The 27,441-nt window shown below is 38.2% G+C and overlaps 2 protein-coding genes across 8 annotated transcripts in view; both read left to right on the forward strand.

The window, feature by feature from the left end:
* PTPDC1 (protein tyrosine phosphatase domain containing 1) overlaps window positions 1-27,441 on the forward strand; it is a 73,629-nt gene that overhangs the window by 7,317 nt on the left and 38,871 nt on the right. For 4 of the 7 annotated variants that reach the window (XM_054520255.2, XM_054520256.2, XM_009244649.4 and 1 more), the window contains exon 1: window positions 27,326-27,405. The exons of 1 other annotated variant lie outside the window; for it this stretch is intronic. Coding sequence is in view for 2 of the 6 variants with exons in the window: in XM_063714287.1 (XP_063570357.1) it covers window positions 27,324-27,405 (82 nt within the window). In the remaining 4 variants the exon portion in view is untranslated. Of the gene's footprint in view, window positions 1-27,323; window positions 27,406-27,441 lie in introns of those variants that run through there. 2 more of the 7 variants (XM_063714287.1, XM_063714288.1) reach the window with 1 other exon arrangement.
* On the forward strand, window positions 161-27,394 carry LOC112134960 (cytochrome c-like). The gene is made up of 2 exons (XM_054520262.2): window positions 161-929; window positions 27,318-27,394. Coding segments are annotated over exons 1-2 (312 nt in total). The 5' UTR covers window positions 161-618; the 3' UTR covers window positions 27,319-27,394.

Below are 27,441 nucleotides of genomic sequence, written 5' to 3' on the forward strand. Positions count from 1 at the left end.
TCCACCCTGTTAATATTTTAGTTTATATTTTTCCAGTCTTTTATATGTGTACTTATTTTATATGTGTATGTGTGTGTTTATTTTATAAAAATGAGATATGTTCTCTTTTGTAGCTTGTATTTTTTAATCTAATAATATATGGTAAGTAAGTAGCTTTTTACTCTCATGATTGTTTTTAAACAGAATTTTTTTTTTCTAGAACAGGGACCAGAAGAATACTGTTAATAAATTACTGTACAGGATAAATTCAGAAACCCAAACTGGAACCCAGGAACAAAATCCACTTCTCTGCTCCTTTCCGTCCTTAATTCCTGCCCCTTTCCATCCTTAATTCCTGCCCCATTCCCGTCCCGTAATTCCAGCGTACGAGGGTTCTGTTGGGGAAGTCGCTGAAGGAAAGTTATCCAGTCAGATATATAGTTAGCACTCTAAGTTCTCTTCTTTGCAGAGCTTTTCAACTAACTCTTCAGAAGGTTCTACGGCTAATCATTCTTCAGAATCATCTACTGTTAATGTGCAAATATATTTGACTATTAAATTATCTCTGTTTTGAGAGAGTGGGACGTCCGGCTTTGGGATAGGAACCTTCGTTGTGCCAGCGACAAAAAAGAATTAAATATGGGTGATGTTGAGAAAGGCAAGAAGATTTTTGTTCAGAAGTGTGCCCAGTGCCACACCGTGGAAAAGGGAGGCAAGCATAAGACTGGGCATGATCTCCATGGTCTCTTCGGGCAGAAGACAGGTCAGGCCACTGGATTCTCTTACACAGACACCAATAAAAACAAAGGCATCACCTGGGGAGAGGATACACTGATGGAGTATTTGGAGAATCCCAAGAAGTACATCCCTGGAACAAAAACGATCTTTGCTGGCATTAAGAAGAAGGCAGAAAGGGCAGACTTGATAGCTTATCTCAAAAAAAGCTACTAGTGAGTAATAATTGACCACTGCCTTATTTATTACAAATGTCTCATGACTTTTTTATGTGTACCGTACTTTAATAGATTTCATACACCAGAATTCAGATCATGAATTACTGACAGAATATTTTATTGGGCCGTCCTGATTTAAAACTAAGACTGGCTTGTGGTTAAATGAATATGTTCAGCGTTTGAATTTTAATAGTAATTCCAATTCAGTAAATGCTATCACTCTTTACCCCTTCTAAAAATATAATTAGACTTCATTAGTAATGTTCAACTTTTCACAAAGATGGTGAGTGCCATCTTAAAACTTACTGGAGTTTGGTTTTATATTTAGATTTATATAACTTGTTATGTGAATATATTTAAATACTGGGGAAATTCCTTCACTGTGTCAGAACCAAGGAAGATTCACCTGTGTTTTGTGTTCATTTGCCTCTTAAAGGCAAGGGTTGAAGATAAATAAGGTAGTAATGTCTACTTTATATTTTTGGCCTTAATTATGCCAATTTAACCAGAATCACTGTATTTAAAATTGTTCCTTTTACTTATTGAAAGGCATTTTAGTGTGGTTTGTGTGTAATATCAAAGATCATTTAACACTTTTTAAATTTTATAGATGATCTATAAGGTCACATGCTTTTAAAATAGTAGCAAGTTAAACTTCACTCTTGAATTCTTTATAATCTAAGTCAAACTAAGTTATAATTTAGGATAGTCTTTAAAGAGCCATTCAGAAACATAAAACTGTAGAACTGCTGTGTATTCGTGATTGGGAATGGTGCTTTGGCCAACTTAAAAGTAGAGAAGATATACACAAATTTTAAAATTATGTGTGATCATAAGACTTAAAATAACTAAAAAGAAAACCACAGATCATGAAAAATAGATAAATAAATTATCTCTGTTTGGAAATACTCAATTTTTTTATTCATTCTAAATGTCTTTATAGTCTATGAGAAATTATATACAAATAACTCAGGCCACAGATTAAATAAATATATACTAGATATTAAAAACAATGGTAGGAATGTATTTTAAAATGTAGCATGAAAGTATATTCCTAAAAATGTATGTAATAGTAGCCAGTGCAGCTATAGTCCTTTGAAAATTGCATTTTTAGTCCCGTAAAATAAAACATTGACTATGAAAATGTAGAAAATACCAATAAGGGTCGGGTGCTGTGGCTCACACCTGTAATGCCAGCACTTTACGAGGCCAAGGCGGGAGGATTGCTTAAGCTCAGGAATTCAAGACCAGCCTGGGCAACATAGTGAGACCTTGTCTCTACAAAACATTTTTTAAATGAGGCAGGAGGATTACTTGAGCCTAGGAGATTGAGGCTGCAGTGAGCCGTGATCACGTCAGTATGTTCCTGCGTGGGTGACAGGGCAAGACCTTGCCAAAAAAAAAAAAGTAAAATGAAAGAAAATACCAGTAAGCAGAAAAGAAACACAAATCATTTACAATCCCACCACTGTGAATATTCCATTAGTTTACGACTCTGTCTCTTTCTTAATCTATGGTAGATTCTATTAAAAATGGTTATAGCAAAGGACAGCTCTCCTGTGAGTGTTTTTTGACCCTTGTTAAAAATCAAATTTTGACCAATTTTACTTAAAGTTCTTTTATTAGGGATTCATGAATTGGGCAGCATCCCATCTAAAGACTTCAAAAGCCACTCCAATGAGCTGAGCAAAGGAGGTACTTATAAGTAGAAAAAGGCCAAAGAAAGCAGAAAGGAGCAAAAAACAGATTGGTAGTTACAAAGTTACTTTCCTTACAGGATTCAAACAGAGGAGACTTCTTTACCATGCCAGCTCAGGTAAACTGGGGCTCTGCTGATTGCTGTGAATCTCTAGATTTTTGGAAAATTGGCTCATTTCAGAGTTTGATTAATTACATTAATGAGTGACTCCATTCTGGTTTGGTCTGGCCAGTTGAGCCTAGTCCAAGTACTCAGTCCAACACCATGGCCTCCCATAATTTTTATTTGACATCCTCTTTATTTGAATTGAATAGGTATACATTAAGTATCTATTTTTAACCTATTCCATGAACAAATGGTCTTATTCCTGTTTTAAGATCAGAAGCTTTTATCCACCCTGTGTATAAACCACAGCAGATTTAATTTAATTCCAGATTAATTTCCCCTGGATACCTGTAGATATCTGGGCCATCATGTGTCTTTAATGAAAGGTATTAGTAAAAACTAATTTTTAAAGTTTGTTTTAGTCATTTGAGTAATAACAATAACAAAATAATAATAATAGAATAAATAACATATAAAGGAAAAAAGTCAGCCATACTCTCATCATTAGTATTTTGGTCAATCTGTTTCAGTTTGTATATATTTATTTTTACTTATTTGTACACAATTTTGTATTTTACTTTAAACTATAGAAATTTTTACCATTTTTACCATTAAAAAGTTGATTTTTAATACATTGCCAAGATAATGTTCTGCAGCTAATGCCAACACATATCTTTTCTAACTCCTTTTACCTGAAGACTCCTAGGTGCTGACCATCCTGACTTGGATAATTTATAGTGTTCACTGTCATCATTGCTATTATTTCTTGAACAGTTCTTATGTTTCTGATACTTTATATCAGTGGCCTACCTGAACAAGGTCTCCTTCACCATGTCCATTGAACATTATTATTGGATGGCTATCTCTTTCTTTCTACCTCATAGTTGAGTTAGTATTTTCAGCCCCCATGCTGACTGATCTCTACGTCTTCCTTCATTCTATATGCCTTTTTTGCAGAAGTTCTATCATGCCTCCAACATAATCAGCCTTATCATGCCAGGATGTACAAATCAACTGACTCTAGTTCAGTGTTTTCTTTCCTTTGAGCAAAAGCTCTTTGAAAACAGAGATACTAAGCAAGGTCCACAGGGAAGGTTTTCTTCTCTCTGTGATTAGTTGCATTTGTTGCCTGGTGCACATGGGGAAAGAATTGTCGTTTAGATCATTTTCTTCTGTTCCATCTGATGCTGCTGTTTAGATAGTTCGAAACAGGGAGAACAGACTCCTGCTAATTACTTGTAGATTTTTAAAGTGTGAATGCCCTTAATAGCTTAAATTCTTATAAAGAGATTGTAGAATAATTATACTTTTAGCCTACACCTTCTAAATTCTCTTTTCTAAGTGATTATTACTTGGATCCATGGTAGACCTCCCATGTAGACAATCAACTTAAAAATCCCTCAAATTTGTAAAGATGTAGATAAAACTGAACTGTTTTTATTAAATTCTAGGTCTTCTGTTGCTGGCCAGTTTTAACTTAATACTGCATTATTTATTTTGTTACTCAAATTGTTTCCACTTTTGCCATTGGGAGCTCTTTCAGTTGCTTCTGCATCTTTTTGACATTCTCATCAGTCTCTGTGTTTTGAGCACTTCCCTACTTTTCTGGCAATACATGATGCTCCAGGCTCATCTTGTATATTCCCTGCTCTAGCCCTAAAATTAATCATTTCAACCAAGGATCCCGGGTTCCTTTTATTGGAAAATAGTATTAGAAACCAGATTTGCTCTGATATGCTCATCACTGTTGGAGTGTCATTGCTTTTAGGCCGTGTCAGTGACCATAGGTAGGAACTATATGTATGTATATTAACCTGTGTATGCATACATATTTTTATTTCTATTTTTACTCATCAGTGTCTATATTAAGCTAAAGAGGATTTCACCCTGATGTCTTAGAATCTAACTGAGAACTACATGGTTTATTCTAACCTTTCCTCCTTACTTATCCGTAACCTCCCAGTCCATAGTGAGAAATCTGGCTCCTACCATTCACCATCCTTTTACTTATTTTTTCAATTCCAGTATACATGTACAGCAGTATCAGAACTATTAACCCATACTTCCATAAAAACCAACTACAGAACGGTGCTTATGTACAGGGTTTTTTGTTGTTGTTGCTTTCTTTTACAATTTCCATTCATTTCCAAAGCTTCTTAAACTCCATTCTCCCCATCCCCTTCAGTGAGATTGTGTCATGTCATGCATTTATTATACAAGCATGCCTCAGAGATATTGCAGGTTGGTTCCAGACCACCACAATAAAGTGAATATCACAATGAGGCAAGTCATATAAATGTTCTGGTTCCCCAGTGCCTATAATAGTTATGTTTTCACTAGACTGTAGTTTATTAAGTGTGCAGTAGCATTAGGTCTAAAAAAAGTAATGTATATACGTTAATTTTTAAATATTGCTAAAAAATACTAAGGATCCACTGAGCCTCCAGTGAGTTGTAATCTGTTTTGGTTTAGGGTCTTGCCTCAGTGGTGATGACTGCTGACTGATCAGGATAGATTTCTGCTGAAAGTTGTGGTGGCTGTGACTGTTTCTTAAAATAACAATGACGTTTACTGCTTCATTGTTGACTCTTCTTTCATGAAAGATTTTTCTGTAGCATATGATGCTGTTTGATAGCACTTTGCCCACAGTGGAACTTCTTTCAAAAGTGGAGTCAGTCCTCTTAAACCCTGCCACTGCTTTATCAACCAAGTTTAAGGAATATTCTAAATCCTCTGTTTTCAGTTCATCAGAGGGCAGCATCTTCACTAGATGTAGATTCCCTATCAAGAAACCACTTTCTTTACTCATCCGTAAAAAGCAGTCCCTCATTCATTCAAGTTTTATCATGAAATTGCAGCAATTTAGTCACATTTTCAGCTCCACTTCTAATTCTACTTCTCTTGCTGTTAACACTACATGTACAGATACTTTCTCCACTGAAGTCTTGAACCTCTCCAAGTCATCCATGAGGGCTGGAATCAGCTTCTTCCTAACTCCTGTTAATGTTGGTATTTTGACCTCCTCCCATGAATTGCAAATGTCCTTCATTTGTGATTCATAAGGGAGAATTCCTGTTACTCTCCATCCTTGCCGGTACTTTGATATTGCTAGTTTTTTAAAAAAATCCATTCTAATAGATGTGTAATGGTACGTATTATGGTTTTAGTTTGCACATCCCCTACACTGAGCATCTTTTCATATACTTAGTTGCCATCTATATGTTTTCAGCAAGGTGTCTGTTTAGATCTTGTGCCCATGTTTTTTAGTAGAAATTTTAAAATATAGTATCAAAGTTTTGTTTATAATTTAAAAATAATTATAAAGTTCAAACAATACAGAAATGTATAAAGGGAATAAAATAGGATATACCCTTCCTCTTTGCTCCACACCTAAATTTCTGAAAATGACTCCCACCCTCTACAAAAAATACAATAAATGAGCCGGATGTGGTGGCGTGTGCCTGTAGTCCCAGCTACTTAGGAGGCTGAGGGTGGGAAAAACACCTGAGCCCACGAGGTCAAGGCTGCAGTGAGCCGTGATCGCACCACTGCACACCAGCCTGGATGACAGAGTGAGACCCTGTCTGAAAAAAATAAAAACTCATCAGCAAACCAAAGGTCATGTAGCTTTTCTCCTATATTTTTTTCTAGAAGTTTGATAGTTTCTGCATTTACGTTTAGGTCTAAGATACATTTTGAGTTAATTTTTATGTAAGGTGTGAGTGAGGTTGAATTCACTTCATATAAACATCCAGATGTCTTGCATCATTTGTTGAAAAAACTTTTCTTTCTCCATTGGATTGTCGTTGCACCTTTTTCAAAAATTAGTCGACTATATTTTTCTGGGTCTATTTCCAATCTCTCTATTCTGTTCCATTGATTGAGGTATCTAATGTTTTGCCCCTCTGTATTTATTGTTGTAGCTTTATATTAAACCTTGAAATCAGGTAATGTAAATCCTGCAACTTTGTTCTTCTTTTCCGAATGGAATTGGCTCTTCTAGCACCTTTCGCTTTTCATATAAATTTTAGAATAAGCTTGTATATGTCTACAAAATACCTGGCTAGGATTTCAATATGAATTTTATTACACCTATAGATCAACTTGGAGAGAATTAGCATCTTTACTATGTTATCTTTCGATCAAGAACACAAAATATTTCTTCATTTATTTAGATTTACTTTAAGTTCCAGGGTACATGTGCAGGATGTGCAGGTTTTTTACATAGGTGCATGTGTACCATGGTAGTTTGCTGCACAGATCAACCCATCACCCAGGTATTAAGCCCAGCATTAGCTGTTCTTCCTGATGCTCTTCCTCCCCCGACCCCCCAACAGGCCCCAGTGTATGTTGTTCCCCTCTGTGTGTCCATGTTTTCTCATCGTTCAGTTCCCACTTATAAGTGAGAACATGTGGCCTGCATCAATTTGCTGAGGATGACTTTGTATCTTGCAACCTTGTGAAACTCACCTGTGTGGGAGTTATTCAGTAGATTCTTTGGGGTTTTCTGCATCCATGGACAACCATGAAAGACAATCATGTTGTCTGTGAATAAAGAGAGCTTTCTTTCTTTCTAATCTGCATACCTTTCTCTTTTTTTCTTGTCTTATTACACTTAGCTAGGACTTTTAATATGAAGTTGAATAGAAGTGGTGAGAGAGAGCACATCTTGCCTCGTTCCTGATTTAAGGGGGAAACATCAAGTCTCTCACTATTTTTTTTTCATTATACTTTAAGTTTTAGGGTACATGTGCACAATGTGCAGGTTTGTTATATATGTATACATGTGCCATGTTGGTGTGCTGCACCCATTAACTCGTCATTTAGCATTAGGTATATCTACTAATGCTATCCCTCCCCCCTCCCCCCACCCCACAACAGTTCTCGGTGTGTGATGTTCCCCTTCCTGTGTCCATGTGTTCTCATTGTTCAATTCCCACCTATGAGTGAGAACGTGCGGTGTTTGGTTTTTTGTCCTTGCGATAGTTTGCTGAGAATGATGGTTTCCAGCTTCATCCATGTCCCTACAAAGGACATGAACTCATCATTTTTTATGGCTGCATAGTATTCCATGGTGTATATGTGCCACATTTTCTTAATCCAGTCTATCATTGTTGGACATTTGGGTTGGTTCCCAGTCTTTGCTATTGTCAGTAGTGCCGCAGTAAACATACGTGTGCATGTGTCTTTATAGCAGCATGATTTATAATCCTTTGGATACATACCCAGTAATGGGATGGCTGGGTCAAATGGTATTTCTAGATCTAGATCCCTGAGGAATCGCCACACTGACTTCCACAATGGTTGAACTAGTTTACAGTCCCACCAACAGTGTAAAAGTGTTCCTATTTCTCCACATCCTCTCCAGCACCTGTTGTTTCCTGACTTTTTAATGATCACCATTCTAACTGGTGTGAGATGGTATCTCATTGTAGTTTTGATTTGCATTTCTCTGATGGCCAGTGATGATGAGCATTTTTTCATGAGTCTTTTGGCTGCATAAATGTCTTCTTTTGAGAAGTGTCTGTTCATATCCTTCACCCAATTTTGACAGGGTTGTTTGTTTTTTTCTTGTAAATTTGTTTGAGTTCATTGTAGATTCTGGATACTAGCCCTTTGTCAGATGAGTAGGTTGCAAAAATTTTCTCCCATTCTGTAGGTTGCCTGTTCACTCTGATGGTAGTTTCTTTTGCTGTGCAGAAGCTCTTTAGTTTAATTAGATCCCATTTGTCAATTTTGGCTTTTGTTGCCATTGCTTTTGGTGTTTTAGACATGAAGTCCTTGCTCATGCTTATGTCCTGAATGGTATTGCCTAGGTTTTCTTCTAGAGTTTTTATGGTTTTAGGTCTAACATTTAAGTCTTTAATCCATCTTGAATTAATTTTTGTATAAGGTGTAAGGAAGGGATCCAGTTTCAGCTTTCTACATATGGCTAGCCAGTTTTCCCAGCACAATTTATTAAATAGGGAATCCTTTCCCCATTTCTTGTTTTTGTCAGGTTTGTCAAAGATCAGATAGTTGTAGATGTGCGGCATTATTTCTGGGGGCTCTGTTCTGTTCCATTGGTCTATATCTCTGTTTTGGTACCAGTACCATGCTGTTTTGGTTACTGTAGCCTTATAGTATAGTTTGAAGTCAGGTAGCGTGATGCCTCCAGCTTTGTTCTTTTGGCTTGGGATTGACTTGACAATGCAGGCTCTTTTTTGGTTCCATATGAACTTTAAAGTAGTTTTTTCCAATTCTGTGAAGAAAGTCATTGGTAGCTTGATGGGGATGGCATTGAATCTATAAATTACCTTGGGCAGTATGGCCATTTTCACAATATTGATTCTTCCTACCCATGAGCATGGAATGTTCTTCCATTTGTTTGTATCCTCTTTTATTTCATTGAGCAGTGGTTTCTAGTTCTCCTTGAAGAGGTCCTTCACATCCCTTGTAAGTTGGATTCCTAGGTATTTTATTGTCTTTGAAGCAATTGTGAATAGGAGTTCACTCATGATTTGGCTCTCTGTTTGTCTGTTATTGGTGTATAAGAATGCTTGTGATTTTTACATGTTGATTTTGTATCCTGAGACTTTGCTGAAGTTGCCTGTCACCTTAAGGAGATTTTGGGCTGAGACGATGGGGTTTTCTAGATATACAATCATGTCATCTGCAAACAGGGACAATTTGACTTCCTCTTTTCCTAATTGATACCCTTTACTTCCTTCTCCTGCCTGATTGCCCTGGCCAGAACTTCCAACACTGTGTTGAATAGGAGTGGTGAGAGACAGCATCCCTGTCTTGTGCCTGTTTTCAAAGGGAATGCTTCCAGTTTTTGCCCATTCAGTGTGATATTGGCTGTGGGTTTGTCATAGATAGCTCTTATTATTTTGAGATACGTCCCATCAATACCTAATTTATTGAGAGTTTTTAGCATGAAGGGTTGTTGAATTTTGTCAAAGGCCTTTTCTGCATCTATTGAGATAATCATGTGGTTTTTGTCTTTGGTTCTGTTTATATGCTGGATTACATTTATTGATTTGCATATGTTGAGCCAGCCTTGCATCCCAGGGATGAAGCCCACTTGATCATGGTGGATAAGCTTTTTGATGTGCTGCTGGATTCGGTTTGCCAGTATTTTATTGAGGATTTTTACATCAATGTTCATCAAGGATATTGGTCTAAAATTCTCTTTTTTGGTTGTGTCTCTGCCAGCCTTTGGTATCAAGATGATGCTGGCCTCATAAAATGAGTTAGGAACAGAGACACAACATACCAGAATCTCTGGGACACATTCAAAGCAGTGTGTAGAGGGAAATTTATAGCACTAAATGCCCACAAGAGAAAGCAGGAAAGATCTAAAATTGACACCCTAACATCACAATTAAAAGAACTAGAAAAGCAAGAGCAAACACATTCAAAAGCTAGCAGAAGGCAAGAAATAACTAAGATCAGAGCAGAACTGAAGGAAATAGAGACACAAAAAACCCTTTAAAAAATTAATGAATCCAGGAGCTGGTTTTTAGAAAAGATCAACAAAATTGATAGACTACTAGCAAGACTAATAAAGAAGAAAAGAGGGAAGAATCAAATAGGCACAATAAAAAATGATAAAGGGGATATCACCACCGATCCCACAGAAATACAAACTACCATCAGAGAATACTGTAAACACCTCTATGCAAATGAACTAGAAAATCTAGAAGAAATGGATAAATTCCTCGACACATACATCCTCCCAATATTAAACCAGGAAGAAGTTGAGTCTCTGAATAGACCAATAACAGGCTCTGAAATTGAGGCAATAATCAATAGCTTACCAACCAAAAAAAGTCCAGGACCAGATGGATTCACAGCTGAATTCTACCAGAGATACAAAGAGGAACTGGTACCATTCCTTCTGAAACTATTCCAATCAATAGAAAAAGAGGGAATCCTCCCTTTATCATTTTTTAATTGCATCTATTTGATTCTTCTCTCTTTTCTTCTTTATTAGTCTTGCTAGCAGTCTATCAATTTTGTTGATCTTTTCAAAAAACCAGCTCCTGGATTCATTGATTTTTTAAGGGTTTTTTGTGTCTCTATTTCCTTCAGTTCTGCTCTGATCTTAGTTATTTCTTGCCTTCTGCTAGCTTTTGAATGTGTTTGGTCTTGCTTCTCCAGTTCTTTTAATTGTGATGTTAGGGTGTCAATTTTAGATCTCTCCTGCTTTCTCTTGTGGGCATTTAGTGCTGTAAATTTCCCTCTATACACTGCTTTAAATGTGTCCCAGAGATTCTTGTATGTTGTGTCTTTGTTCTCGTTGGTTTCAAAGAACATCTTTATTTCTGCCTTCATTTTGTTATGTACCCAGTAGTCATTCAGGAGTAGGTTGTTCAGTTTCCGTGTAGTTGAGCGGTTTTGAGTGAGTTTCTTAATCCTGAGTTCTAGTTTGATTGCACTGTGGTCTGAGAGACAGTTTGTTACAATTTCTGTTCTTTTACATTTGCTGAGGAGTGCTTTACTTCCAGCTATGTGGTCAGTTTTGGAATAGGTGTGGTGTGGTGCTGAAAAGAATGTATATTCTGTTGACTTGGGGTGGAGAGTTCTGTAGATGTCTATTAGGTCCGCTTGGTGCGGAGCTCAGTTCAATTCCTGGATATCCTTGTTAACTTTCTGTATTGTTGATCTGTCTAATGTTGATAGTGGGGTGTTAAAGTCTCCCATTATTATTGTGTGGGAGTCTAAGTCTCTTTGTAGTTCTCTAAGGGCTTGCTTTATGAATCTGGGTGCTCCTGTATTGGATGCATATATGTTTAGGATAGTTAGCTCTTCTTGTTGAATTGATCCCTTTACCATTATGTAATGGCCTTCTTTGTCTCTTTTGATCTTTGTTGGTTTAAAGTCTGTTTTATCAGAGACTGGGATTGCAACCCTTGCTTTTTCTTTGTTTTCCATTTGGTAGATCTTCCTCCATCCCTTTATTTTGAGCCTATGTGTGTCTCTGCACATGAGATGGGTTTCCTGAATACAGCACACTGATGGGTCTTGACTCTTTATCCAATTTGCCAGTCTGTGTCTTTTAATTGGAGCATTTAGTCCATTTACATTTAAGGTTAATATTGTTATGTGTGAATTTGATCCTGTCAAATTCTCTAACCTGATGTTAGCTGGTTATTTTGCTCGTTAGTTGATGCATTTTCTTCCTAGCCTCGATGGTCTTTACAATTTGGCATGTTTTTGCAGTGGCTGGTACCAGTTGTTCCTTTCCATGCTTAGTTCTTCCTTCAGGAGCTCTTTTAGGGCAGGCCTGGTGGTGACAAAATCTCTCAGCATTTGCTTGTCTGTAAAGGATTTTATTTCTCCTTCACTTATGAAGCTTAGTTTGGCTGGATATGAAATTCTGGGTTGAAAATTCTTTTCTTTAAGAATGTTGAATATCAGCCCCCACTCTCTTCTGGCTTGTAGAGTTTCTGCCGAGAGATCCTCTGTTAGTCTGATGGGCTTCCCCTTGTGGGTAACCCGACCTTTCTCTCTGGCTGCCCTTAACATTTTTTCCTTCATTTCAACTTTGGTGAATCTGACAATTATGTGTCTTGGAGTTGCTCTTCTCGAGGAATATCTTTGTGGCGTTCTCTGTATTTCCTGAATTTGAATGTTGGCCTGCCTTGCTAGATTGGGGAAGTTCTCCTGGATAATATCCTGCAGAGTGTTTTCCAACTTGGTTCCATTCTCCCCGTCACTTTCAGGTACACCAATCAGACGTAGATTTGGTTTTTTCACATAGTCCTATATTTCTTGGAGGCTTTGTTCATTTCTTTTTATTCTTTTTTCTCCAAGCTTCTCTTCTCACTTCATTTCATTCATTTCATCTTCCATCACTGATACCCTTTCTTCCAGTTGATTGAATCCGCTACTGAGGCTTGTGCATTTGTCACGTAGTTCTTGTGGCGTGGTTTTCAGCTCCATCAGGTCCTTTAAGGACTTATTTGCATTGGTTATTCTAGTTAGCCATTCGTCTAACTTTTTTTCAAGGTTTTTAACTTCTTTGCCATGGGTTTGAACTTCCTCCTTTAGCTCGGAGTAGTTTGATTGTCTGAAGCCTTCTCCTCTCAACTCATCAAAGTCATTCTCCGTCCAGCTTTGTTCCGTTGCTGGTGAGGCGCTGCGTTCCTTTGGAGGAGGAGAGGCGCTCTGATTTTTAGAGTTTCCAGTTTTTCTGCTCTGTTTTTTCCCCATCTTTGTGGTTTTATCTACCTTTGGTCTTTGATATTGGTGACGTGCAGATGGGGTTTTGTTGTGAATGTCCTTTCTGTTTGTTAGTTTTCCTTCTGACAGTCAGGACCTTCAGCTGCAGGTCTGTTGGAGTTTGCTAGAGGTCCACTCCAGACCCTGTTTGCCTGGGTATCAGTAGCGGAGGCTGCAGAACAGCGGATATTGGTGAACAGCAAATGTTGCTGCCTGATCGTTCCTCTGGAAGGTTTGTCTCAGAGGAGTACCCGGCCATGTGAGGTGTCAGACTGCCCCTACTGGGGGGTGCCTCCCAGTTAGGCTACTCGGGGGTCAGGGATCCACTTGAGTAGGCAGTCTGTCGGTTCACAGATCTCAAACTGCGTGCTGGGAGAACCACTACTCTCTTCAAAGCTGTCAGACAGGGACATTTAAGTCTGCAGAGGTTTCTGCTGCCTTTTGTTTGGCTATGCCCTGCCCCCAGAGGTGGAGCCTACAGAGGCAGGCAGGCCTCCTTGAGCTTCGGTGGGCTGCACCCAGTTCGAGCTTCTCGGCTGCTTTGTTTACCTACTCAAGCCTTGACAATGGCAGGCGCCCCTCCCCTCACCTGGCTGCCACCTTGCAGTTTGATCTCAGACTGCTGTGCTAGCAGTGAGCAAGACTCCGTGGGCATAGGAACCTCCAAGCCAGGCGCAGGATATAATCTCCTGGTGTGCCATTTGCTAAGACCATTGGAAAAGCGCCGAATTAGGGTGGGAGTGACCTGATTTTCCAGGTGGCGTCTGTCACCCCTTTCTTTGACTAGGAAAGGGAATTCCCTGACCCCTTGCACTTCCCAGGTGAGGTGATGCCTTGCCCTGCTTCGGCTCACGCTGGGTGTGCTGCACCCACTGTTCTGCACCCACTTTCCGACACTTCCCAGTGAGATGAACCTGGTACCTCAGTTGGAAATGCAGAAATCACCCGTCTTCTGCATTGCTCATGCTGGGAGCTGTAGACTGGAGCGGTTCCTATTCAGCCATCTTGGCTCAACCCTCTTTAAGTCTCTCACTATTAAGTATGATATTAACTGTGACTTTTTAAAAATAGTCTTTATTAGGTTGAGGAAATTCTTTATCTAGTTTTGGTGTTAGGTTAATGCTAGCCTTACAGAATGAATTGGGAGATGATCCCTACTCTTCTACTTTCTGGGAGAGATTATAGAATTGGTATTATTTCTTCCTTAAATGTTTGGTGGAATTCACCAGTGAAACATCTGAGTCTGTTGTTTTCCTTTTTGGGGAAGTTTCTTTTCTAATTTCACTACTAATTTTATTGCTTTATCAGGTGTAGGATTATTCATTATCTATATCCCCTTGAGGGAGTTTTAATAGTTTGTGCACTTGAAGGAACTGATCCATTTTATATAATTAATCACATTTACAGGCACAGATTTACTCATAGTATTCCTTTATTATCTTTTTGCTGTCCATGGGATTAATAGTGATAACCTCTTTTATTCTTGATACTGGCAATTTGTGTCTTCACTCTTTTTTTTTCTTGGTTAGTGGCCTGTCATTTCCTTCCTTCTTGCTTTAGGTTTAAATTCGTTTTCTTTAGTTTCCCAAGGAGGAAGCATAGGTTATTGATTTTAGGTCTTTCTTCTTTTCTAAAATATGCTTTTACTGCTATAAGTTTCTCTCTAAACATTATTTTAGTGGCACCCATAAATTTTGATGTTGTGTTTTTAAAAATTATTTTAATTGTAAAATACACATAACAAAATTTATCATCTTAACCATTTTAAGTGTACATTTCAGTGCTATTAAGTACATTCACATTGTTGTGCAAGATATATATATACTTTAACTTTTACTTAGTTCAAAATATTTTTAAATTTCTCTTGAGACTTCTTAATCTATGTGTTATTTAGAAGTGTGTTGGGTATTTTTCAAATATTTGCAATTACCCAACTATCTTTCAGCTATTGGTTCAGTTTAATTCTGGTGTGGTCTAAAAATATACTTTCTATTAGTTCTCTTCTTTTACATTTGTTCAGGTGTGTTTTATGTCCCAGATTGTGTTCTATCTTGGTGACTGTTCCATGTGCTCTTCTGCTGTTGGATGGAATGTTCTATAAATATAAATTAGATCAACTTAGTTGATAGTGCTGTTCAAGTCATCTGTATCCTTACTGATTTTTCTGCCTGCTTAATCAGTTACTGAGAGAAGGATGTTGAAGCCTCAACTATAAATATAAATATATAGTGGGTTTGTCTATTTCTCCTTTAGTTTTTGCCTTGTATTAATGAAGTTAATATTTTTAGTTCTTGCAATTGGATGTATGATCAATTTTGAGTTAATTTTTATATGTGATATGAGAGATTGAGGCTCATGTTTTTGCCATATGGATTTTCAGTTGTTCCAGCACAGTTTGTTGGAAAGACCGTACTTTGTCTACCTTATTGTCTTTGCATTTTTGTTTGGGATTTTAAGAAAGCCATCCAGGTGATCTGATGGGTGTCAATTAGGAATTGTTGGCCTTTTGATGAGCTTAGAAGTGTCTTTGATAGTATCTTTGATTTGAGGTTGATTGAACCTATGGGAATAAGTTTCAATCAAATAAGCCACTTGTGGCTACTTGTGGGAAAAAGGATGGGAAATATAGAAACCTTGGTTGTAAAAACCAGCTTCATCTATAGTTAACATCTTACCCATTCTTTATTATAATGTGTTTCTGAAGAATCCAAATCAAATAGCCTACTTATTTAAATGATGAAATAGCAGAGTTCCTGCTGAAGTGTTGTTTTTCCCCAATCTGTGATTAGTCTCCTGAGAGCCTTGGAGACTTCTCTAGGGTATATTTGAGGTGTGAAATCACAGAAGCCAGTGAAGGTAATACTGTAGTAAACTGCCAGATATAACACATTTCTAGGTGGCTGTCACTCCTTTCCCCAAGACTAACCTTATCAGAAATGTTGAGGGGTCTGAAAAAAGAAAAGGGTTTTTTTTTAATGTTGCCTGGCTTCCTCTGGGGTGATTTGAAAAAAAAAAAAGGAATTTTATATAGTCATGTCATGTTTTTAGGTTATAAATTCAGAGGTGAGGACATTTCAGTTTAAAAGAAGACGATTTTTGTTTAGTTTTACTACATAAGGAATCATAAGCAGTGCTTTAATTCTTTAAGAAGAAAATACTACAATGGTATTAGGAGGCTGTTTTTTTAGCATCCGAGCCACATAAACCTAGATACAATAAATCTTCACTCAGCCCTACATGATGAGGGATGTGGGTAAAATATGTAACTGATACTAGGGAAGGCATCCTAAAGGAGAGAAAATTTGGGCTGAGGGTTGAAGTTATTGGTGTCATGCATCTGTATCAAGCCTCTGTACCTTATGCTGAGAAGAAAACAAATCCAACCCTCAGGGAATTGGAACACAAATCTGTCACATAGAAAATGGGCAGGAAGTTAGAGATATAAATGTGATCAGGAAGACTAAATAAGGATAGTGCTATTTCTTGTGTTTCCGTAGTGCCGCCACATAATTATATATGTTCTTAGCAATAACCCTGAGATGGGTAAGGCATGATTACTGTTCCTACCTTACAGATGAAAAAGCTGACATTCAGAGAGATTAAGTGATAATAGTTTTGGTGGTGGTGGTGGCAGCTGCCTTTTATTGAATGTTTATTCAGGTATACATCCAACAAATACTGAGTACCACTATGTGCCAGGTCCTGTTCTAGGCTTTGGAGATAAAGCAGTTGACAAAGCAGACAAAAAAAATCTGTTCCCTCATGGAGCTTACATTCCAGTAGGAGAAGGCAGACAATAGACAGGACAAATAAGTAAAGTATATAATGTATTAGATGTGTTTTCTTCATAAGTCCTATGGAGAAAAATGAAATGGGAGAGTGATTTAAATTTTAATTAGGGTGATGTGGAGGGTTTTGAAGAGAGGGGTGACATGACTGGCTGAAGTTCACAGGATTACTGTAGCTGCTGTATTGAGAATAGACTGACTTACATATTGGGGATAGAATTAGGTCTGCATATACATTCTCAAGTCACCTTTACAATGATCCAGTAGGGTAGGTAGTAAGTCTCAGAGATATTAATAAATGTGCCTAAGATCACAAAGCTAGTACGTGCCAACTCCTCTATTGAAATGTGTTTGGATTTTGTAATCTTACACTTAGACTAGCATTCCTGTTTCTGTTAGGAGATAGGAGGCTAAAATGTGTAAAGGGGCCATGTTCCTTATATTTGTCTGAGATAACAGTGAATGAAAATTTGGATTAAAAAATCAGTAAATTATTAATATCTGCACAAAGGAAAACAGATTTGGTAAATAAAATTTATGTGAGCCCATTGATTTGGACCGAGTTTCTACACTAGACCCTAATAGACCAAACCAAAATGGAGTCACTCATGCTACATGCCGCATAATTAAGCTAAAACTTGAAACACAAACCAACAGGAAATCCCCAAATGGGCCAGTTTTCTAGGAAAAAGCAAAACAAAACAGGAGATTTGCAGCAGCCAATCAGAAGGGGCCCAGTCAACCTGGCCAGCATAAGGAACTCACTTCTGCTTAAACTCATACAAGGAAAAGTAACCAGAGGATAACCAGTCTGCTCTTTGTACTGGGCTGTTTCTCTGTTCCTGCTGCAGCTGCCTTATAAAAAGCCAATTGTCCTGCCACACGCAGTGGAGCTCCATTCTATTTTGTAGAGCGAATATTATGTTGCCTAGTTCATGAATCGTGAATAAAAAGCCTAGTTCATGAATCGTGAATAAATATTTAAAACTATTTGTGTAAATTTTATTATTTAATAGGTCTTTATTGTTCAGAAACTATATGTGTAGTCCTTAACAGCACAAACTCTGGAGCTGAACTGTGGGAATTCAAATTCCAGTTCTCATGCTTAATAACTGTGTAACTTTAGGCAAATTATTTGACTTTTCTTTGTCTTAGTTTCCTCATCTATAAACAGGAATAATATACAGAACTGAATACATGCTTACTATACAATCAGCAGTTGTGCTACTTGGTATTTACTCAGATGAGCAGAAAACTTAGGTCTCTACAGAAATCTGCACATGAATGTGTATAGCGGTTTTATTCATCATCGCTTAAACTTGGAAGCAACCAAGATGTGCTTCAATAGGTGTGTGGATAAATAAACTGTGATGTATCTAGACTATGGAATATTATTCAGTGCTAAAAAGAAACAAGCTATTAAGCCATGAAAAGATATGGAGGAACCTTAAATGAACATTATCCAGTGAAAGAAATCAATCTGAGAAGGCTACCTACTGTGTGATTCCAACCCTGTGACATTCTGGAAAAGACAAAACCATGGAGACAGGAAAAAGATCAGTGGTTCCAACGTGGCACATGTACACCTATCTATCAAACCTGCACATTGTGCACATGAACCCTAGAACTTAAAGTATATAAAAAAACCAAAAAATCAGTGGTTCCCAGGGTTTCAAGGAGAGGGAGAGATTAATAGTTGGAGCACAGAAGATTTTTGGAGCAGTGAAACCACTCTGCATGATACTATAGTATCATTATACCTTTTCTAAACCCACAGAATGCACAACACAGAGTGAGCCCTAATGTTAGCTATGGACTTTGGGTGATAATTATGTGTCAGTGTAAATTGATTGTAACAAACTTACCACTCTGTGGGGGAGTCTGTTAGGGGATGGGTATATGGGAAGCCTCTGTACCTTCTGTTCAATTTTGTTGTAAACCCAAAACTGCTCTAAAAAACAAAGTCTATTTTAAAAACAAATGGGAATACTAGTGGTACTCAGTAATGTGTGTTGAGGATTAGATGAGCTAAGATTATATAAAGCACTTGGAACAGTACCTGGCATGGTACTGTGCTTATGTGATTTAGTTATTATTATTATATTATTAATGAGCATAAAAATATTTATGTGGCTTTTATAGGTTCACTCATGTAGTTGGGCTTCCACTCCTCTTTTTTGCTATGTAAGCTTAAGTTTTTCAACCTCAAATTCTTCTTCTACAATTGCTGTCTAGAATCTAATCACATTGACAATATTTATTTATTTAAGTGTGAGCAGAGGGCCTCCTACGTCAGAATGACCTAGAGTGTGAATTGATAATACAGATTATTGCACTCCAGATTTGCATTTCCACAAGCACCCTGCATAATCCTGGTGCATTCCAGAGTTAGAGAGCTAGTGCTGTGAGAGTCTGGGAAGGATTATACCACTTCTGACCTCCCAGGGACTGCTTAATGTAGTTCCCCACAAATTTGTCCAAAAAATACACATGTAGATTTTGGCAGAACACCATGTGTCTGAGAAATAGAAAGGAAAGTAGTGACCTAAGAATTCTTCATTCCATCTCAGAACCTAGTCTCCTGTGTGAAATGACTTTTATGAAGTAGGACATTCTTTGTGTTCTACTGTTCTTAACAGTATGAGTAATAGTCCGTTCTTGCACTTACGTTTTAAGTATTCAGTACTAATTAGTGAGTGTGTGGCTAATTCTAAACAGTTGAGTCATTTGAGTGCTTTTAGGGATAAAAGGAAACTGTAGGACTGAGAAAAATATCTGTCATTGACAACAGGAAATAGAAATAAATAATGTGCGATTTTGCAGTGAAATGACAGGGTTATTATTCAAACCCTTTTCTCCGGATTCTACAGCCGGGCATATGATATAAGTTCAGTTGTGAATGAAAATAATGTTTTTTAAGTCAAAGGAGCTTAGCCATTACTAACATTTTGTTTCTTTTTTGTTTTTGAGGCTAGAGTGCAGTGACACGATTACAGCTCACCGAGGTTGCAGCCTCAACCTCCTAGGTTCAGGTAATCCTCCCATCTCAGCCTCCCAAGTAGCTGGGACTACAGACATGTGCTACCATGCCTGGCTAATTTTTTATTTTTATTTTTTTGTAGAGACAGGGTTTTGCCATCTTGCCCAGACTGGTTTTGAACTCCTGGGCTCAAACGATCTGCCCACCTCAGCTTCCCAAAGTTCTGGGATTACAGGTATGAACCACTGCATGCAGCCCATTACTAACTATTAACAGGAGTGTCGGACAGGTATGAATAGAATCCTTTACAAATTCTTATAAAGATAGGAGGGAAATGAAGTGAGTACAGACTAAGAAGGGAAAAAGCAAAAAGATATTGCAGATACTGGTTTGCAAAGTAAGATAACAAATATTTATTGAATACTTAAAAGCCAGGTGTTGTGGTAGGAACACACACACACACCCCCCTTTCTTCATCCTCACAACAACCAAGAAGAGTAAATATTATAGTCCTCATTTTATAGAAGAAATTGAAGCTCAGAATGGTTCATATAGCTGACAGTGAACAGAGTCAAGACTTAAACACAGAACTTCTGATTCTAAAATATAGTTTAACATACTTGAAATATAATTTTTGATCAGCAGTTATATACAGTTGGACTATAAATGAATGTTTTTATGCATAGGTAATGCATATTAGGCACTATTTCACAGTTCCCCTGGATTTGAGTTATTTGAAGATGGCCAGAGGGGATTTTCACTTCCAACCAAGATGAAATAAGAGAAATTAGATATTTATTAATACCCTTCTGCCTAAAACAACTAGAAAACTGGACAACATATATAAGAAAATGTCTTTTGGATTTTGGAAAGAAAGCAGCTGAGGACCTAGATCTCTGAGAGAAGAGAAACAAACACAGTGAGTTTACCATTGCACCAGCTGTCTCCCTGGGGGCAGTTTCCAGGCTTCAGTGCAGGGAGGGGGACTAAGACAGAGCTTTCCCAGAGGTGTGCAGAGAGCAGAGTTCAGTGTGGCCAAGGTGGCTAGAATTTGCAGAGTCAGGTCCTGGAGACGTGAGAGCAGCACAGGAAGGTGCAGAGGGCCCTCAAGGCTTTGCTGGCCCAAGGTGTTTGGTTGAGTACCGATCTGCACAAACTCCTCTTTGGAGTAGGAATCCAAAGATCTCAGAAGAAAAATATCTTCAAAAAGCAATTAGGTAGTATGATTATGATAGTATGATTAAGAAGCTGTGGTGAAGATATATATTACTTTAGTCAGTAAGAAAAAAACTATTGGGCCAGGTGCGGTGGCTCACACCTGTAATCCCGACACTTTGGGAGGCTGAGGCGGGCAGATCACTTGAAGTCAGAAGTTCAAGACCAGCCTAGCCAACATGGTGAAATCCCATCTCTACTGAAAAAAAAAAATACAAAAATTAACCGGGTGTAGTGGCATGCACCTGTAATCCCAGCTACTCGGAGGGCTGAGGCAGGAGAATTGCTTGAACCTGGAGGTGGAAGTTGCAGTGAGCTGAGATTGTGCCATTGTACTCCAGCCTGGGGGACAGAGCAAGACTCTGTCTCAAAAAACAAACAAAAAAGCTATTAAAAACCTGGGACATTTTGGGAGGCCCAGGTGGGTGAATCACCTGAGTTCAGGAGTTCGAGACCAGCCTGGCCAACATGGCAAAACCCCATCTCTACAAAAATATTTAAAAAAAATTAGCTGGGCATGGTAGCACATGCCTGTAGTCCCAGCTACTCAGGAGGCTGAGGTAAGGAGAATCACTTGAACCCAGGAGGTAGAAGTTGCAGTGAGCCGAGATTGTGCTACTGTACTCCAGCCTGGGCAATAGAATGAGACTCTGTCTCACAAACAAACAAAAAACCCGGGAAAGTCTATATAAGAAACATACTGTCCAAATTTACAACAAAACAAAATATGCCTTTATTTTAAGCAACTGTTGGAGTGAAAGAAAAGAATCCATTTGACACTTATGCTTGCAATGTCTTACTTAAAGCGTCACATAGTTTGGTGATACAAGATGGTAAAAAAAAAGTATGTGTGCACAGATTATATGTGTATATGTATTATATATGATAGTGATAACAATTGTATTTTGTCTCACATTTAGAATAAGCCTACAGACAAAGCTTGAGAAAATTATAGATTAACTGAAATTTAAAAGTTAAAAATCTTCATATAAAAATGGTATGGTTGGCAGAACTTGAAAGTGGAGGGGAAAATAAAGTGGACAGTAGTGTAAGTTAACTAATTTACATAGAGGGAATCAAGATACTGTTTAAAATTGATAGAACAAGAGATTGGTTAGAGGATATTCACGTTTAAAATTTACAAAGGTAATCAGAATTTAAAATTACAGAGATAATCAGAAGACAAATATTTTGATGTATTAAGTAGGGGAAGGTTTGGCATGATGGAAAGTATGGTAAATGAGGCAGTTTCCTCATCTTTAAATCAGGAATTCAGTAGTATGGTTTAAAGACGGTAGCATAAGAACCGGAGGTCTAAGTATAGTGATTATTACCTCCAGCCCCAGAATAATTAAAGTGGGAGTTTAAATGGTTTACTTCTGTGGGATAAAACTTGACTTGGGGAGATAGAAGGTGGAGACTTTTATTTTTCATTCTATACCATTTATTCACTTTAAACTTTCATATATGTTTAATTATCCCTAATGAATATCTTTTTTAGCATCAAAATATATGGACCAGCTTTATTCTTTGACTGTTGTATCCTGATGTGTCTTGAGATTGCTGAAAATGCTAATGTGATAATAAGCCACATAAACTTTTCAGATAAGGAAGGTGACTGGTTTTGTTTTGATTTTTGATGATTATTCCACATCTGGGGACTAGACTTCAGTTCTGGGCACTAGAATATTAATAACTATGGAGTGTATATATAGAAAAGAGCATCCAAGCTGATGAGGAGGTCTAGAAACATTACTTATGACAAAAGGTAAAGGGAACTGCTGATGTATCATCTGGGAAGCTATATATCAGAAGTGTGGGGAGCATGATCACTAGCTTTAGAGATATGGAAGAAAGGGTATATTGTTCTGTGTAAGCAGAAATAGGACCAGTGGGTAGAGATTATAGAGTGGTAATATTATAAAAAGCTTTCTGGCTACCAGAGCTGTGTAATGATGTCACTGTTACTGTTTAGACAAAGATATTGTGGAGAGTGTGCGCACATTTGGTTAGGATTCTCTGAGAGGAACTTCTGAGTTTCCTTACAACTTGGAGATTCTGAAGGATTAGTTAGAAATAAGTCTTTAAAGTAGTCCATAATTGTAACCCAGAAGAGTACAATTAACTCAACATATACTTTTTAGTCATTGTGTTAGTCTGTTCTCCCGCTGCTATAAAGGAATACCAGAGACTGAGTAATTTATAAAGAAAAGAGGTTTAATTGGCTCACGGTTCTGCAGGTGTACAGGAAGCATGGCAGCATCGGCTTCTGGGGAAGCCTCAGGGAGCTTTTACTCATGGCAGAAGGCAAAGCAAGAGCAGGCATCTTACATGACACAAGCAGGAGGAAGGCAGGGGGAGGTGCTACACACTTTTAAGCAGCTGAATCCCCTGAGAACTCACTCACTATACAGTACCAAAGGGGGATCATGCTAAACCATTTATGAGAACTCTGCCCCCACCCATGATCCAGTTACCTCCCACCAGGCCCCACCTTCAACATTGGGGATTACAATTCCACATGAGAGTTCGGTGGAGACACAGATCCAAACCATACAATTCCACTTCTGGCCCCTCCAAATCTCATGTCCTTCTCACGTTGCAAAATACACTTACGCCTTTCCAATGGTACCCCAAAGTCTTTACTCATTCCAGCACTAACTCAAAAGTCCAAAGTCTTATCAGAGACAAGGCTAGTACCTTCCACCTATGAGCCTGTAAAATCAAAACCAGATTAGTTACTTCTAAGATACAATGGGGATATAGGCATGGGATAAATACTCCCATTCCGAAAAGGAGAAATCAGCCAAAAGAAAGGGGCTACAAGCTCCATGCAAGTCTGAGACCCAGCAGAGCACTCATTCAACCTTAAAGCTCCAAAATACTCCATGGGAACACTGATGCAAAGGGTGGGCTCCCAAGGCCTTGGGCAGCTCGGCTCCTGTAGCTTTGCAGGGTTCATCTCTTAAGGCTGCTCTCATGGGCTGGCATTGAGTGCCTATGGCTTTTCCAGACACAGGGTGCAAGCTACTGGAGACTCTGTCATTCCAGGGTCTGGAGGACAGTAGTCTTCTTCTCACAGCTGCACTAGGCAGTGCCCCAGTGGGGACTCTGTGTGGGGGGTCCAACCCCACATTTCCCCTCTGTGCTGCCCTGATAGAGGTGCTCCATGAGGGCTCTGCCCCTGCAGCAGGCTTCGGCCTGGACATTCAGGTTTTTCCATGTATCCTCTGAAATCTAGGTGGAGGTTCCCAAGCTTCAGCTCTTGCATTCTGTGCACCTGCAGGCTTAACACCACATGGGAGACACCAAGGCTTACGGCCTGCACCCTCTTAAGCAGTGTCCTCAACTGTACTTGGGCCCATTTTAGCTACAACTGGAGCTGCTGGGGTGCAGGGAGCAGTGTCCTGGGGCTGCACAGGGCAGCAGGGCCCTGGGCATAGCCCACAGAACCATCCTTTCCTCTTAGGCCTCTGGGCCTGTGTTGGGAGGGGCTACCTGAAAGGTCTCTGAAATGCCTTCAAGGCGTTTTTCCCATTGTCTTGGCTATCAGCACTTGCCTTCCTTTTCGTTGTGCAAATTTCTGCAGCCTGCTTGAATTGCTGTCCTGTAAATGGACTTTTCTTTTCTACCACATGGCCAGGCTGCAAATTTTCCAAACTTCTATGCTCTGCTTCCCTTTTAAATATAAGTTCTAGTTTCAGATCATGTCTTTGCTCATGCATATGAGCACAGGCTTTTAGAAGCAGCCGGGTGACTTCTTGAATGCTTTGCTGCTTAGAAATTTCTTCCACTAGATACCCTAAATTCTCTCTCAAGTTCAAAGTTCCACAGATACCTAGGGCAGGGGCACAATCCAGCCATGCTCTTTGCCAAGGTTTAACAAAAGTGACCGTTGCTCCAGTTCCCAGTAAATTCCCCATTTCCATCTGAGACCTCCTCAGCCTGGCCTTCACTTTCCATATCACTATCAGCATTTTAGTTACAACCATTCAACAAGTCTCTAGGAAGTTCCAAATTTTCCCTCATCTTCCAGTCTTCTGACCCCTTCCCACTCTTCCAACCTCTGCCCATTACCCAGTTCCAAATCTGCCTCCACATTTTCAAGTATCTTTATTAGTCCATTCTTGCATTGCTATAAAGAAATACATGAAACTGGGTAATTTCTAAAGAAAAGAGGTCTGATTGTCTCGTGGTTCTGCAGGCTGTGCAGGAAGCATGGCAGCATCTGCTTTTGGGGAGGCCTCATGGTGGAAGGCAAAGTGGGAGCAGGAGCAGGAGGAAGGGCAGTGAGGTGCTACACACTTTTAAACAACCAGATATCATGAGAACTCTACCACAACATCAAGGAGATGATGCAAAACCATTCATGAAGGATCCATCCTCATGATCCAGTCACCTCCCACAGGCCCCACTTCCAACATTGGGGAACACAATTTGACATGAGATTTGGGTGGGGACACAGATCCAAACCATATTAGACATGTTTTCGGTAGGCTTTAGGATACAGAGATAAATAAGACGTGAATAGACTCAAGGAACTCAGTCTAGTATGGTCCATTTCAGTTTGACAGTTGTGTCATGAGGGTACCTATACTGACTTTTCCATTCTCTAGAGACATAAAGGTGAACCAGTCATAACTCATCCTCATGACTCCATGGTCTACAGGGGAGACTGTCAGGTATACATGTTTCATTACATTACAGCTGAAGAGCAAAGAGTGAGGGCAGGGAAAGCTTCACAAAAAAAGTGATGACTGGTCCAAATTTGTCACCAGCATGCTCAGTCACTCTCCATGCTGTATCATGTGGGACAAGGCAGGACCTTCTCTGGGACATGGTTCATAACTTCTTATATACAAAATAACCAAGGCTAGCGTCCCAGCTGCTCCAAAATTCCATGATTCTAATATGGTGATAATTGTTTTTCTCATCAAAATGTTTTAAGAAAATAGTCCAAATTTTAAAATATGGTAAAAAATGTTTTATCTAAGTCTAATCTTAATGGATATCCTTTCAAATTAAGTTTTTGCCAATGAATTTCCTGGAACAACTTGTTCCATTAGTCCCTTTACTTAATGTCTTTATGTAACGTTCATTTGAAATACTATGCACATTATAAAATTTTGCATTAATTAGTATGATACCCAGTGTGTGACATTATTAATATTTCAGAAAGCATTCTTTTTAATTTCACTTTAGATCACCCCTGTGATTTTAATTCCTGTATTTCTTTTGAAGGGAAACAGCTTTATCAAATAGGATTTTAGATTTTAAATTTTGTACTTTTTGAGCATATAAAGATTGCTTTTAGAAGTAAAATTTTAGTGAACTTGAAATTCTCAAAGAATCACTGAGATTTGAGAAGTGACTTTTTTCTCAGAGGAATGATCCAGTGCACCAAAGAAAAATATTAATTAGGGCTGGATTTAATTACCATTGTAGATTTATTGGTGCAAGAATTTCAACAAGTTTTTATTGCCTTTAAATAAAATTCATAGCCATTTAATAAGCTAATAAAAGTATATTTGACCTCCCAGTAATAGATGTTCAAACCATAAACATGGTTTTGCCAAGAAAATTATTAAAATCATTATTTAGAAAAAACTTTTGAATCGTGTTATTTTCTCTTGTATCACAGTCAACTCCATAAACTTTTCTGGGTTATGTGCTTGCATTTTATGGAAATAGTTTTGTCATTTATAAAATTCCACAACTGAGTTTTGTTTTCATCAATATTTACATTGAGGTACACTTAGAAACTACAAAGTTGAATTACACAGTTGTTTATCTGGAAGCTCAAAAATGTTGAGATCATCTTTATTAGAATTTCTTTCATTCGCAGCTGTGTACTAATTGAAAAAACTGAACTGGAAGCTGAAAGATGGGATTAACTACCACCCTACTACTTAGTGTGTGTTAATCCTACTGACATGACTTCTACCCCTTTAAAATAGGGGATGATAGCTACTTCGTAGAGTTCTTGTTAGAAAAAAGTGACTTAATATTGGTGTCTGGCACATATAAAGAACTTAATAAATATGATAATTTTTGGTTTTTTGACATCTAAGAAGATTTAATTAACTTTCCTCAATGGAAACTGTATCATTTGTGCGATATAGTAATCTCTTAGCCATGAAATTTAGCATGTGTAATTAATGTAAAAATTATTGAGATATTTTACATTGTATTTTTTGTGTTAAATTTTCAGCATCTTGTGTGTATTTTGCACTTAACAGCACATCTCAACCTGACTAGCCATATTTCAAGTATGTGCCACTGGGCCAATGACTGCAGCATTGGATAACAAAGGTCTAGCCATATTTTGGGTGATTAATAAATGACTATCCCAAGGCAAACTTTCAAAAAGTAATTTTTTTTTCCAACAGACTACCATGGCTGCAGGAGTCTTGCCTCAGAATGAACAACCATATTCTACCTTGGTGAATAACAGTGAGTGTGTTGCAAACATGAAAGGTAATGTCTCTTTAGTACACTTTTTGTCTCTCTGTG

Source organism: Pongo abelii, chromosome 13 (genome assembly GCF_028885655.2).
Source record: "Pongo abelii isolate AG06213 chromosome 13, NHGRI_mPonAbe1-v2.0_pri, whole genome shotgun sequence".
Classification (NCBI taxonomy): Eukaryota; Metazoa; Chordata; class Mammalia; order Primates; family Hominidae; genus Pongo; species Pongo abelii.